At 44.0% G+C, this 15,614-nt stretch overlaps 1 protein-coding gene across 6 annotated transcripts in view; it reads left to right on the top strand.

Annotated features, from left to right (window-relative positions):
• Window positions 1-15,614, top strand: part of grid2ipb (glutamate receptor, ionotropic, delta 2 (Grid2) interacting protein, b) — a 34,903-nt gene that overhangs the window by 9,971 nt on the left and 9,318 nt on the right. For 4 of the 6 annotated variants that reach the window (XM_076759775.1, XM_076759776.1, XM_076759778.1 and 1 more), the window contains 9 exons: window positions 4,780-5,067; window positions 7,277-7,362; window positions 9,812-9,881; window positions 11,844-11,996; window positions 12,192-12,347; window positions 13,028-13,179; window positions 13,501-13,638; window positions 14,604-14,689; window positions 14,964-15,114. In XM_076759775.1, coding sequence (XP_076615890.1) covers window positions 4,780-5,067; window positions 7,277-7,362; window positions 9,812-9,881; window positions 11,844-11,996; window positions 12,192-12,347; window positions 13,028-13,179; window positions 13,501-13,638; window positions 14,604-14,689; window positions 14,964-15,114 — 1,280 coding nt within the window. Of the gene's footprint in view, window positions 1-4,321; window positions 5,068-7,276; window positions 7,363-9,811; window positions 9,882-11,843; window positions 11,997-12,191; window positions 12,348-13,027; window positions 13,180-13,500; window positions 13,639-14,603; window positions 14,690-14,963; window positions 15,115-15,614 lie in introns of those variants that run through there. The other 2 variants (XM_076759780.1, XM_076759777.1) reach the window with 2 other exon arrangements.

Genomic DNA, 15,614 nt, shown 5'->3' on the forward strand with positions numbered 1-15,614 from the left:
ATGTGACATTTAAGCCACATCAGGACACTGGAAATGAAACGAGGTCTCCTTTTTGCAGTTTTCTCCTTGTCATTCCTCCCTTTTGAGAAATCCGTCCCTTCCTCCCTGCTTGCTTCCTCCTCCACAACCCTCCTTCAGATAATTATAGATCTCTGTTCTGTATAAATGAGGTCAAATCAGAGCACTCATTTAGTTTCAAAGAGTTGACGTGCAAAACTTTTTGTGATGAGGTGGCTGTTTCAACAGATGGCTGTGAAATCTGAGGCGGATGAACATCTGCATTACACAACAAGCATCCGAACACAGACATGTACCGTGTGAGAGACTGAGACATATTATCACTGTGATATGAATAGATGACAAATAGCAGGGAGGCAAAGATAGCAAACAGTGAGGGACTGTGTGGGTCGCTACACCTACATCACTACAGAACATTTATTTATATCTCAGGAGTCTGCTCATTGTAGCTAGTAGTCTGTGTTCAGGCTGCAGTCAGATGTATGTGCACCTCAAACCCAATCAGACGGTGCAGACAGTGACAGCAGGCTAAGAATATGTGGCCTATATCTTTAACTGAACTGACTTGTTCCAAAAATGAGATACCCACCATTTCTTAAAGGTGGCAGCCACGCTAAAACGAGCGACAGCGTTCGGTTGAATCAAATCATGTGTGTTTTTAAAGGGATAGCTGCTAACTTAAAGCTGCTTACAGCATCTTGGCAGTATGTGAAGAAAAATTTGTTACTGTTAGTATTATTTTTACTGTTGTTATTTAGATAATATCATTAAAAAGAGGTGGTAGATTAGATTAGATCAGAGCAAGCAGAGTTGATGTTAATGTGTAAAGTTGGTGAAGCGCCCCTTTCATAGGTATTTAATTGGCTGCTTTAATCATATTTTATTACACTGCACCTGTTGTGAGCCATTAAAAGTCAGGAACAGTACGTTATACAGGCAGGAGGAAAGAAGATCATGTCAAAAACCACCAGTCCTCTTTGTCCTGTGTCCTTGTGGTGCTGAATGGAGAGCTCCTGCACAGAGCGTAGCAGCACGCAGCACAATGCCGTCAGCCACAGTGTATTTTATGATGCTGCCACTGGAGGGGCCCAAAGTCTGTCTGTGTTCTCTGTTTATTTTCTCTTTCATTTTGTATTCTTAATATCCCCTTTTATATGTCTATTATCATACTTTTTTTACTCCATAGATATGTCCTACCCTCTCCTACCTTCAGCATACTCATCTCAACTCGGTTGAGATCAACTGCAGTGATTGCATCTGTATCTTATTACAGACAAGCAGCATGAGTTGGCTTTAGTTTGTACACAGTCTGTTTTCTATGGAGAATATCTCTGACCTTTTCGCAGCATCCTCTCACATCACATAAAGAGACTACAACCCGACAGGGTTCACAAAATGTGAACGCAGAGCTGATCTAGAGTGGCGTGTCTGACATTATCAGCCAGCAGCGCAGATATATCTGTGTCTGCATAAGTAACAAGAGCTCGCAGTGCAGAAATGGCAAAGATTAATCAAGAACAGCGTCGCCAGCACATAGTTTGCCCATCAGAGAGAACTGACTGTTAAAAATATTATCAGCTGTTCGCTTCTGCGTCAGCTTCATGAAGATCGTTCTCTCATTCGTGCTCTTCTGTCACTGAAGGCCTGTCTGCACAGGCCATCTTTTCAGAAATGAGCTCCTCATCCAGGCGCCTGGTGCTGTTAAAGGAGGCTGTGACCTTTAGATTCCACATGTAAATGAGATTTCATTATATTCCACACAGCAGGAGTGGCACAGGGCTGGAAGTTCTCTATATTTACCTGAGTACCTTTTAATAAAGTGCTTAAACAGCTGTGGGTAATGAAGTGAACAGTGGCCAGGCCTCACGCTTGCTGTGAAAATACTTTTTCTCTCTCTCTCCTTCCCTTTGTACAATGAGTGTGTCCTAATTGCTTTATTTAGCTGTCAAAGTTGTTTTTATGCAGCTTAATTAGCTTCCCGTGGACACGTGCAGGGGTAGCTGTTATCTCTCTCTCGTCTCGATCAGCGAGTTTGTTGCTAATTACTCCGCTGGTGCTGTTTTTTCGCAGGCCGCGTTACACCCAGCCTGCTTACGGCTGATTCATCTGATCAGCAGATCAGCAGCAGATCAGCGAGTCAGAGCACAACAGACTGGTGTAGGTGGGCATCAAAACGCTTGTTTGTGTGAATCTGCGTTCGCTGCTTTGCTCTCAGTTGGAGCTTAATGCCTCTATGATTTAACAAACATGGATCAAATGATAAACCTCTAACTGGCTCGATGTATCAGCTGAGATTTTTATTCACATTAATCATCGCAGGCTAAACTTTTCACTTTTCATTTAGGTTTGTAAAAGACAGTTAATATGTCAGACATTTTCCCATTTTCGTGAACTTATAAGTACATTGTTGCCTTAATAAATCCTCCAAAATGAGGTGATTTTGGCCAATTCTCACTTCTTTAAGGGGCTGCTTTAGTGGGTTTAAAACAATAGTTTGATATTTTGAGAAATGCACGCAGTTCCTCTCTGGTAGGTAACAAAATCCACCTATCAGCATCTCATAAACACTGGACAGCACTGAGCTAGCTGTTTCCTCCTGTTTCCAGGCTTTATGCTAAGCTAAGTTAACTCCCTGCTAGCAGCACTGTGAGTATCCTCACAAGTAAACAATAGCTGTAGAAAACACGTGCGTGTGTGTGTGCGGGTGTGAGTGAGTGGGGGGTGTGTGCGGGTGTGTGTGTGTGGGTGGGTAGTTGTCTTTTCTCCTGGCAGCAGTTCTGATCACTTGAATGAAAAGTTGTTTTGTTGTCAGCCGAGTCTTTGTGTGCAGAGGACGAGTCATTTTGCTTTGTTCTCTGGGTCTGAGTTGTGCTTTTGTTAACCAGCTGATGCTCCATACAAAACGCCATCGAGAGTCTATACTTACTCCCCTCTTTGGCATTTTGCGTGTTTATTGTGCCACAAAATTCATGTTTTAGTCTGTTTAGTCGGGCTTGGTATCAAAACCTCATCTTTTTTGAGTATCAAACATTTTGATTCATAGTGTTTAATCAGATAGTTTGTCATTTAAATCATAATTTTGCAGATTTTGTATGGCTGTTTATATATAGTCAGAATTTAACATGAGAACTTTGGGCGTCCTTCGTTAAATATAAAAGTGGTAACTTTTGAGATGTCTGCCTCTCCTCAAACTAACCAGTCAGAAAATGTTATCGCGGTATTTCTAATGAAACTCAGGTGTCAGCATTTCAAACTTGATGTTTTTGTCACACATTTGTTTAAGGAATAGTTTGTCACTTTGGAAATATGTTTATTCACTTTCCTGCCAAGAGTTAGATGTGAAGATTGATACCACTCTCGTGTCTGTATGCTGAATATGAAGGTGTAGCCTGGAGACAGTTAGCTTAGCTTAGCATAAAGCCTGGACACAGGGTGAAACAGCTAGCCTGCCTCCACTGCTTTCTGCAACATAACCTAGCCATTTTTAAACTCTATAGTTTTTTCACAGATTAATCAAATAAGATGTTACTTGTTAATTAGTGAGCTTTATTGATGCTCCTTCCCCCTGTTTCCAGCTTTTATGCTAAGCTAAGCTAACTGCCTCCTGGCTATAGCTTCATATTTACCACACAGATATGAGGGTGGTATCAATCTTCTTACCTAAATCTCGGCAAGAAAGGCAGGGTCTAATGAAGCATTGCATCATGGGAATTGTAGGATCCTACATTTTTGGAGCTTGACCCACACTGCGGACTAAAAGTCAGTATATCTTGGTCTCTGCTGTGCCAATTTGCACCATTAGATTTTCATTTGTCTCTCATATGTCTCCCAGCTTTGTCAAAGTGTAATACTAAATCTCTGGACTAAATCTAAAGAAATTCAGGACTGCTGAGCTCCTCGTGTGTGTCTGTTTTTTCCCTTTGTTGTTGTTAGTATGTACTGAAAATGTCACCAGCTGAGCTTCTTTTGTTAGGACATGACGCTGTTGGAAAAATGCTGGACTCCTAACTCAAATGAGAATGATTTTCCTCGTTAAAACCCGTCCACCTACAGAGCGCTGCCTGGATAATTGGTAAGGTCCGAGGTCAGATAAGATGATGACAGCCTCCTTCTCTGTGCTCACACCGACAGAGTAACACAGAGGTGAGGCGTGGACGGAAGTGTAGGAGAGCGAGAGGGTGACAATGAGATACTGTAAACGGAAAGAGAGAGAGAGAGAGAGATAGCAGAGGAGAAATCCCATGCTCGCTCACTCCCACACCTTTTTCTCTTGCTGTATTCTGGCTCTGGTACCTCACGCTGCAGCAGTGAGACTTCAGCAAGCAGCGAGCGACGCCAGCATATCCTCACTGTCTCTCCTCAGAGAGAGATCTTTTCTCTCTGGCTTTTTATTCAACTTCTCTTTCTTTGTTCTCTCTGGGGACAGCAGGGAAAGACCGCCTCACCTGTCCACCAAAAGCCTTTTTCTTTCAATCTGAGTCTTGAAGCAGGAAGCCTGTTGATTTGAATTAGCGAGGCAGCAGCGGTCGAGTTGATCATCACTTTTTAATCTCTGCTCCTGCTGGATGTTTGACTTGCTGCTGTTGTTTCACTGGGAATCCAAGGCTTTTGGTTGTGGACTCTATGTTTTCCAAATGGACGGAGGTGGATCTGTGATGTAGATCCATCCTCTTTCCTACTCTTTCTCTTTTTGCTGACTCTTGTGGACAAAAACTAAAATCAACCTCCTTCATTTTCCTCACATGCCACCATGTTCGCCAGAATATTCATTCCCAAGAAGCACCGGCAGCGCTTCGACGAGGCCGTGTCCCAGAACGTGATCAACCGACTCTGCCGCAGCAAGAGCATCAGCGAGCCGCAGGGCAGGATCCGGCGCAGTCGGAGCGAGGACCCCTCCGAGCGCCACCACGGGTCCAAACGGGCCAGCTCGGTGCCCAGAGATGGAGAGCCAGGAGGGAGGGGTGAGGAGAGGGAGAGAGAAAGAGACAGGGGCTTAAGGAAGTCCATCTCTGGGTTACCTGCACATCCCCCTATTGGACCCAATCAGAGGTGAGCCCACATGTATGAGACTCCTAATGTGTTGTTTTTATAATGATATGATGTTAATGAGTCGCTTTGACTGTGTTTGAAGTGTTGTTTACTGTTTGGCTGCCAACAGGTTCATCTCAACATGTAACGCAGCAGCCAAAGACTGACTTTATTAGTCAGAAATTTAGATTCTAGAGTCTCGCCACAAAGCGACACTTGAGCTCCTTGAAACTGAAACCACCACCCCGCTTGTGTGTGTCCCCTCACTGATTCAGCATGTTAATCCTGCTCTGTTGTAGAGCCCCTGACCATTCAACATTCAACCTCTCCCGCTCATCCTCCACCCACAAACACACTGATTACACGACTGTCACTGCCACAGCGGAGTGGAGGATTAAAGGGGTGGCAGTGCACTCCCACACCGAACCAGCTAACTAAATCCCCAAATCTGCCTTCATAGAGAGATAGATGATGATGATATCAACTCACTGAACACATTTTCAAAAACAGAGATATACCAGTTTTTTTTTTAATGAATCCACCCATAGATTTGTTAAAAGTGTAGTTTTAGTGGATGGTCGATATTGTGATGATTGATATTGTATCTATACTCAATCACTATAGATTGTCAATTGTCTATTCTGGCCAATATTGGAGCTGCTGCACAATGAACCAGTAGTTGCTGTCACAGTGGTTTCATTAAGTAATTACAGTTGAAATTAAAGGATGTGCGTAGAGTAAATGCAGGTAGCATTTTGACCAGCAGCGTGTTGACAGGAATCAGGAGTGGCCTTGAGCAGCCTGACAGTTGTAGGCGCTCAGTTTGTCAAGCGTGCTCGAGGCTGATGCTGCGGCTGTTTTTTGTGGCAGCACAGCCCAACACGCTCTTCACGCACACACACACACACACACACATGCTGCACCTAATGCACCCATCTGCATTTAGCTCATCTTACATAACAGCCAGTAAACGTGGCCATCAAAGAACAGATCCCTCTGTTTTCCCTCCCTATCTTCTTCTTCACTCGTCTTCCCCCTGTTTACATATAGAGGCAGCGTTGCCTTGGGTCGTTTCCATGGCAACGCACTGTGGGTAGACAGCCCAAGTATCTCGTTTTTGATGTGATGGGAGGATCCACCGAACACTCCTCCACCGGGGTGAATGAGAGCAAAGCACCACCATCAGCGAAATGTCAAAGCTTTTTTTTTTCTTTTTTCTTTTCTCCCATGTCGAGTCTGTCGTGAATAATTTTTATTTTAGCTGGAAGCTGGAGAATAAAACTCCGAGACAGAAGTGTGGAGTGATAGGAGTTTAAGGATGCGCTAGTTTGGATTGTCATGTAGAAAAAATGAGAAAGAAAAAGCCACGTTTATCAGCCTAAATCACATTGTAGGATTGCAGTAAAGATGAGCGTCATATCCCCTCCTGTTCAGACTCCCACCGACAGGAAGTGACAAATCAAATAAGAAGTGAGGCATGACAACAGCCTTGTAAACAGCAGCGAGTGAGCGCTCCGTCCAGAGACAGCTGGGCTCCCCATCCATTCACAGAACGGTTGTGAAGCATCAGTGTAGCTAAGTGATGTCACAGTTAACGCTGAAGTGATTCACTGGTTAGAGGATTGACAACGGTTGTAATTACTGATTGATCTTTGAATCAATCAAATACCAAAGAGTCAGTCAGTGTGAGACTCTGCCACTTTTTTTTCTTCATCATATCTGGGCTCTAGGGCATTTTGACTGTCATTTTTCACTTTTTTCTGACATCTTATTGGCCGAATGATTGATCAGTGGGTCAAAAATAAAGCTGACATATTAACTGATCATGAAAATGATAATTAAGAGCAGACTTAGTGACATTAATAGTTGTCATTAGACTGATGAGAAAACCTTAGCTTTATAACCTTAACTCGACCATCTGAGGATGAAGAAATGTATTGAAAATGTCTTGATTAGCTTATTATTGGTGGCTATTGAGACATGACGTGAGAACAGACTGTGAGAAGTGTTCAAAACATCAGAACAAAGCTTTGCTTATTATTTATAAGACGATGATGTGAATGCATTTTGGAAAAAGTAACGTGAATTTAGCATACAAGAACAAAAGCAAAGCTGCAAAGCTTTTCTCCTCAATGGCGTTTCATTGATACAATAAGTGAAGGATTATTTTCAAGGCTCTGTTTGTAAACCTGCTGTCAAGTCGCTCATCTCACTTCCTGCCTTTCGTCAGGATCGTTCGTGTCTACAGGGGCAAGAAGCACTTCGGCTTCACGCTGCGAGGTCACGCTCCCGTCTGCATCGACTCTGTCATCCCAGGTACTGTTTCTATATTAAAAGCCGGTCCAGTACAGCCCTGATAGCTGCCTCCTCTCTGTGTGTGCGGTGCTTGACCCAAACATTGTTCTGTGTTGGCTGGCGAGGGTGGAGGGGGCCGGTGTGTGTGTTTTTTTTGTGGGCGAGTCTGTTGTGGTGCCAGCCGCTGGGGGTTGAAGGTGATCAGGAGGTGTTTGTGTGTGTGTGTGTGTGAGTATGACTGTACCAGGAAGTGGATTTGTCTGACTCACCAATGAAATGTTAAGAGGAAAACACTCAGAACAGGCTGTACTGTACAGCAGCAGACGCTTATAGCAGTCAGTCAGTACTACGCAGTTATATTCAGAGTTTACACAGGCTTTTATCTGGAGTTAGTCGTTCAGTTTTTTTTAGTACCCTGTTTCTTTTTTTCTCAGAGAAAGGCAGCAGTAAGTTCACGACTCGGTCCTCGAGTCTGGGAGTATACTGTATGAGTACAATCTAATCATGCTGAGATCATGATCAAATTGTCCTGATGCGTTATTGTTTTGTAGAAATTGACGATTTAGAAAAGTAAATGCCATTTCAAGCCTGCTGAAAATGAGATATAAAATAGATGAGATGTTATATAAGCATCACATAGTTTTATCATACCTTCATACTATTTGTTTTCATGCGCTTCACACACATTTCATCACAGCGTTAGAAACTATGAATTGAAAGCATACAGGTGATGTCGGGTAAGAGTGTTGAATCTTTTCTAAGAGTTTTCTAGTTCTTGAGTTTATTTAACGGACATTTGGGGAAACTCTCATTCGCTTTCTTGCCAAGAGTTGGATGAGAGGATTGACACCACTCTCAGGTCTGTCTGGTAAATATGAGGCTCCAGCTAGCAGCCAGTTAGCTTAGCTTAGCATTAAGAGTGGAAATGGGGGAAACAGCTAGCCTGGCTCTGCTTAGAGGTAACAAAATTCACCTCCCAATACCTCTAAACCACTCACTAAAAAAAGATTATTTGAGGTTTTATAGGAAAATATGTGCAGGACTGTTTCTTAACATAGCCCCCAATGAAAAACATTTTTTTATGTTTTGAATTTTGTACACAACATAGACATCCTGGTAGGCAGATCTTGTTTCCTTTGAAGAGAGCCAGGCTAACTGTTTCCCTCTGTTTCCCATCTCTGTGCTAAGCTAAGCTAACTGGCTGCTGCCTTTCACTTCATAGTGAATGGACAGACACTAGAATGCTATCAGTCTTCTCACTTAACTCCCGTCAACGAGGCAAATAAATGCATTTCCCAAAAATGGTTCCTTTGAGGTTATTGAATTGTTTTTACGATGGACCATCTCTCACATCTGGTGTTGATTCAGATAACTGTTCTTAATAGATTTACATCAACGCGTGGAATAACTACAAAGCCCTGTTAATTGGTTCAGTCAGGTCAGCCATTCAGACTTTTTAATTGTTTTTTTTTTTAATTGTTTTTTTTAATCATTATGGTCAGAGTGCCCTCAGTCGGGCGACTTCCTCTGCTGGATGAATTTTTGGATAAAATAGGACCAGAGCTTTTTACCACAGGGATTACTGGCATGAAAACCAAACACTGTTTAATATTTGTCAGGCTAATTGCCACTAAGAGCTTTTGGTGAACATGTTAATTACTTTCATTTTTTTTTTACTTCCAGCAGTAAAAGGTTATTTAATTAACTGTTATTGCCTTCCCAAATAAAAGTATCTGCAGACAAGAGAGGCTGTGAAGTTACTGTAATGGGACTTTGCCAGGCTCCTCTCTGAGGAGGGAGGTGTGTGTTGTGTGTGTGTGTGTGTGTGTGTGTGTGTGTGTGTGTGTGTGTGTGTGTGTGTGTGTGTGTGTGTGTGTATTTGATGATGACGGCACTGTTCCCACCCACCATCATCTCCCACCATCGTGTGCTGAAGCGGCCAGGGCGGACTGACTCAGTGGGCCTTATGGAGGTTGACATGGAGATAGTGGGGGTGGATGGCATGTCTCTCATCGTGATCTGTGCACGGATCCTAACTGATAACCAGGAGAGCACAAACTCAAGGATACAGAGGGTGTCCTGTGGCCTGTGAGCATGCCTAAATCTACACACACTATCACATGAAGGGTTGAAAAAAAAAAAAAAAAAGCTGGCATGTGAGGAAAATTTGGCAGCGAGTTGACAGATGAGGAGGCGACGGCGGATGGGTACAGTGCAGTCAGAACAGATTCCACCAGGGATTGTTTTGACAGCGCTGTTTCCTTACGTAATAAGATTTAGCACGGAGATCTGGTTCGCTGATGGGCTTTGTTGGATGCCATACACAGATTGACAGCATCACATTAGTCACCATCTTTCACCGTTGTCCCAGTCTGTTCAGTGCACCTTGTTAGCTGGTGAGGTTGTGCCAGGATCCATTTTCAGTCTGTGATTGATGTTTGATTTTCTGCCATCATTGTCTCCCTCTCAGATAGTCCTGCCGAGGAATGTGGACTCAAAACAGGCGACCGTATCCTCTTCCTCAATGGGCTGGACATGAGGTTTGTCTTTCATAGATGACATCATTATTAGTATTATTAGCAGCAGAAGTTGTTGTAGTATTTTGTCTACAGTCCAAGTTCTTGAACTTAAGTGTATTTTGAGATATCAGGGCTCGTTCTTCTCCAGCTGAAGCCATCTGCTGCCACTATGAAAAACGTCGTTCACAGTGCCGATAATTCATCACAGCACACTTGAAGCTTTTATCTGGTTTTGTTATAGTTGCTCTTTAATCATTTTTTCACGGTTTGTGAGCTGAGTTTGTCAACAGCAGTGCATGCATTTCGTCTGCTACCTGTCAGTCATCCGCAGGGGAAAGTGAAAGTCTCAGCCATGAAATGAAAAAAAATACTATATAGCTTTACAAAATGTATTAGCACGTGTAACTGCTCTGATTTTGGATGTATTTGTGATCCAGAAGAAAGAACCAGAATTGATGAGAGAATTTAATTGTGTATTTTGTTGTGGCGTGAACTGCAGATGGAGGGCAGGAGGCGATTTTCTATAACACACTCAAAATGTCTATGTTTTACATTGTTAACAGTTTCTCAGAACCACAGTGCTAATCCACAGGACAATAAAAGCTATGTATGTAGCAAAAAACGACACCTCTGTCATCCTGGAGCACTGTGGCACCGAGGTCATGGACCCGACAGCTTGCTTGTTAATGTCCACAAAAATCATACAAGTGTAAAAATGAGTGTGAAGTTGCGGTGTTATGGGGTTTGTGGTAGACTATTTCTTGGTCAGGCGCAGTCCCTCACTGTAAGTGTAGTGTCTCAAGATAGAACTCTTATCCAACTCTCAGCAAACAGCAAGTAGCTTGCAAAACAGCTAACCTAGTTCTGTCCAGCATTAACAAAATCCACTTCCCAGCACAGCTAAATGTCGCTAATTAACATGTTACATCTTGTTTGTTTAGTCTGTGCAAACAGTCTAAGTGGCAGACTGTGGTTTTACATGGGTTTAGGTGCTGGAAAGGATTGGAGCAGAGTCTCAAGCTAAGCTGACTGGCTGCTGGCAGTAGCCTCCTAATTAGCATTTAGACGTCAGTGGTATCGATCTTCTCATCTAACTCTCGGCAAGAAAGTGAATAAGCATAATTTCCAAAACTGTGTGTGACTGTGCAGTCAAGTCAGTTTAATTTATAGAGCCCTGTATCACAAATGTGCCTTAAGAGGCTTTACAGCATGCAGCACCCTCCATCTGTAGATGGTGCAGGTGCAGTATGCATGTATGAGGTGATGCACGTGAACACAGCCTTTATGTAAACAGAACTTTTCTTGTGGGAGTAGTCATGGTTGCTTTGTGGACTTTACAACTTCTTGACCTTCTGCCTCTGGATTTTCAGAGAGCGAGTGTGGGAGTGCAGATAAGAAGTTCAGCGTGGAAGAAATCCAGTTGAACCCATATGAGCTCAGGAAGTGCGGTATATCAAGCAACGTATCAGCCAATATATCCAGTGCTGTGCGAAGAAACAGTATTACTCACTGTGCCACCCTGATAGCCATGTGAATCGCAGAGCTGTTCCCATGGCTGCCTGATGTACTGATTTGATTGGCGCTGTATAATTTTGCTGCTCTGCCTGATAACACGGTGCAGAGGCAGTAGGAGGTTACCAGCAAAACACTTGTTCACTAGAGAGAGGGGAAGAAAATCAGGTACAAGATATGTGGGAGCGTTCGGTGTTGTGTTTACAACGTGAGCATATGGTGTTTGGCATCTACAAAACATTGGAAAATTTGATACATGAAATAATAATAATAATGATGATAATGATGTGTTCTCGTTACTTAGATTACCTGTTTCTGGTTTATCTATTTATATGCATGAAATAATAATTTTTTTATCTCACAGTCTTCATCAGTGAGTACAGACTCCAGTCTATGTGCTCTACAGCCAAAAGTCCATCATTTTCCTCTGTCCGTCTGAAATTCTCTCTCCTGTTCTGCCTCTCTTTGTAGGAACTGTTCCCATGAGAAGGTGGTGTCCATGCTGCAGGGTAGCGGAGCAATGCCCACTCTGGTAGTGGAGGAGGGTCCGTCTGACTTCTCCTCGGACCAAACCGACCCAGAGGAGTCTCCCAACCTGGCCCCCACCACGTTACCACGCTCCAGGTCAGCGCACACCAACAAACCTGACATTTTGATATGACATTTCCAGCAGTGCATGGTCCGCAGGGACAAGCGAACAAACATCAGACCTCTCTGTTGAATGCGTTGTTGAGTAAAGATGCACAACAGAGCCGAAACAATACTTCAGTCAGAATAAATGTACGAGTGGACAAATAATGGTAATCTTCCATCGTCCAGGTCTCCAGCTCTCAGTTCTCTGCAGTGGGTGGCGGAGATTCTTCCCCCGAGCATCAAAGTCCACGGGCGGACCTTCAGCCAGCAGCTGGAGCACCTGCTGACCATCCAGGAGAGGTACACGGTCTGCAAGGCTCTGGAGACGTTCTTCCAGCACAGGTCAGTGGAACCTAAATAGAAGTGGGCTGAGAGGATGGGAGGATGCATGAGGAGCACCAGCTGAGCTTTAGGTTCACCTCTCAGCATCTGTCAACCTCTTTGTGTTAAGACTGTTAACTAGCGAGCTTACATTGACTGTACTGAAAATTAGCTGTTGCCTGGGAAACTGTGTTTTTATACTCAATATATCAGGCTGTTAAGGGCACTATTAAGAGAGAAAGATTGAGAGAATGAATGATGGACAGTGAGAGGACTGAAATGCACACAGCTAAGCAGGAAGTTTATTCCTCCCAATTGGTACTGATAATATTTCCTCAAGGATGAAGGCTTGATGGAGAGAAAGAACTGGATGGATGGAGCAGGAGCTCTGCAGATGATGCAAACATGTGATGCTGCAGGATTATAACAAAATACAGTACCAAGTGAATTCTGCAGTATGTGCATACACTGTACACACCCGAGGGGATAAATCCGAGCAGAGCTGACATCCCTGTCATCCTCCCACCTTTGCCTAATCTTTCCTCATCCTTTATCTCATTCTCAGATGTACGCGTCATTACAAGAAAGAGTATAAATCAAAGCTAAATCGATTACCCATCAGGACTTGGTTATGTAAACACGGTGTGCATGTGCCTGGATGCATTGTGCGTGTGTGTGTGTTCGTGTGTGTGTGTTCGTAGGAATGTGGACACTCTGATAGTGGACGTGTTTCCGGTGTTGGACACTCCGGCCAAACAGTTGATCTGGCAGTTCATCCACCAGCTACTGACCTACGACGAACAGGAGCGCTGCCAGAGCAAGCTGTCACGCTTCCTGGGTTTCAAGAGCAGCGGTGAGCCAAGACCACGACGCGGAAATGATCCGCGTTCGGAAGAATACACGCGCAGCATCAGCAGATAGTCAGCTGCCTGTTTCATTGGAAAAACAAGAAAACGTGATTTTGACAACAGGAGAATGTTATAATTGGGTTTCGTGGACGAGTTAGATTCTTATCATATGATCATTAAAAGTAAGAAGAATTCTATGATTTAAAAAATGGTGGATGAAGTTGTTTTTTATACTCAATAAAGGCACACAGGCGCAGCTGTGCTTAATTAGCTTGCGAACAGCGACAGCACAGTGCTGAACGTGTGTGTATGTGTGTGCTTTGCAGCAGCTGTGCTGGAGCCTGACGTAGGTCCGGAGCACCACCGGCGCAGCAGCTCCATGCGCGTGACGGGGACATCATACCGCGGCTGCATCCGAGAGAGGAGCTCCGACGACTGCATTATCGGGACTCACCTGGGAATGGGTACGCCGCACGAAACGACAACAAGAACAAGGATTCACTGCCCCGCAGCACAAATCACCATAATCTCCACGGAGTTGGTTGGGTTTATACCGAGGTTTTAATAGCTTTCCAGCTCCAATCTGGATCAAAAACTTCTCACCCGAATGGGAATTTATGTCACACTCAACTGATCAGAGGATTCTTGTGTACCGAATTTCACACCATTCATCCACCAGTTACGAAGATATTTCAGTCCCATCTCATTTGGGACCATGAACAGCAAACCATCCAATAGTTCTCAAGATATTTCAGTCATTCAATAATAATAATAATAATAATAATAATAATAATAATAATAATAATAATAATCTTTATTGTAGAGTGAGTGGGATAATTGCTTTGTTATGAAAGCTAATATATATATATATATAAATGTACCTTTCATTATTAATTCAGTTTTATTGCAGTGCTTGAGCTTCCGTCAGCAGTTATTGTACTGGTAATATTCCCTTGAGCCGGATATCTGACCCCCAGTCGCCCCAGTTGAACTGCTCAGAGCTCAGTAATAAGGCCGTGTTTGCAGTGGTCAGCTCCCAGGGGGGGGAGATGTGTCTAATTGCTATAAAGTGCAGTAGACTGTGTCAGAAAAAGATCTGTGGATACATAAAGGCCACATAAGACCCAAATCGCCATCGCCAGTTCATACATTAAGTCCACATCTCTGCTGTCTTGCTTTTGAAAATGTCCTCAATCAGTCGATGTTTATTTGCAGCTGGGGCTGTTTGAGGCATCAGGTTTTTCATTCATGGTTTCTCCTGTTTTCCATTGCCATTGCTAACTCCTGCTCCAGGAGCCAAGCTTTTGCCTTTTGCTCCTCCATGCTGTTCTGCTCTGCTCCATCCTCTCTCCCCCCCCCCTGGCTGGGGGCGGATGGAAGGAGGAGGCTTACGTCCATTTGTCACTGTTCATGCCTTGTTGTGCTTCAGGAATTCATGTGGATGAATCTGGGAGCCCGGAGGAGAGGCAGTCAGGAGATGGGACCTCCTTCCCCGAGTCCCCCGACCTCAGTCATGTAGGTATAACTGCAGCTTTTCAGCGCCTTGCTATTCACCAACTGGCATAATGAATGCTAGTTATGTGTTACGTGTGCTCTCTGGCCTCACATCATTTGAAGGTCCTGCTCATAATTCCTGCAATTCAACATGTGCTATCAAATGTGATCCGTGGCCTGCAGTTAACCCGTGGCCTGCAAATTGTTCCTAAAAGGCATAAAAGTAGCAGACCTTCAAAGCGAATGTGTCGCAGCGACCGTGTGCTAACCCGCTGATCATGCCCTCCACCCGTAGATGACAGGTGTGTACACGGAGCTGGAGAACGTGTACGCAGGGAAGAGTGTGTCGCCACTGCAGGGTGGCTCCTCGGCAGAGCCCGAGGGCCCGGCGCAGACTGAGGCCTACGGGCGCTCGCTCTCCCCCCTCACGCTCCCCCCTCTCACAGGTACTCTGGGGCTGACACACATGCCCGAACACTTGCATGCACACACACAATGTGCACTTGCTTTCAGGCACATCAGTGGTTCATGTGTCATTTCGGCTCGATGCATTTGCAGAGTGAATCTTTGAAATCAGTTGCAGCACAGTATTCGGCAGGAATGAAAAGTGCATAATTTTGGGCCTCGATGGCACATGACTGATGCCATGTTCGTGTCACACTGGATTTGCTGTAAAAACAAACTGCTAAATGGGGAAAAGTGTCAGTGTCACTGGTAATTGCTGGTACTGGTGGACGTTGGTGCAGATGACTCAAAATGTTACATATAGAAGTCATGTTGGCATGAATTAATCCCATGACACTTAAATACGTATCTCTCATCTGCAGCCTTGTGTTTATGGTTGATTTAACATCAATGAAACCATTTTGGGTGTTCAAACCAGCTGCTTTTTACCAATCCGATGTGAACATGGCACGAGAACCACTGATTTTTATTTACATTCAAA

Source organism: Chaetodon auriga, chromosome 20 (genome assembly GCF_051107435.1).
Source record: "Chaetodon auriga isolate fChaAug3 chromosome 20, fChaAug3.hap1, whole genome shotgun sequence".
Lineage (NCBI taxonomy): Eukaryota > Metazoa > Chordata > Actinopteri > Chaetodontiformes > Chaetodontidae > Chaetodon > Chaetodon auriga.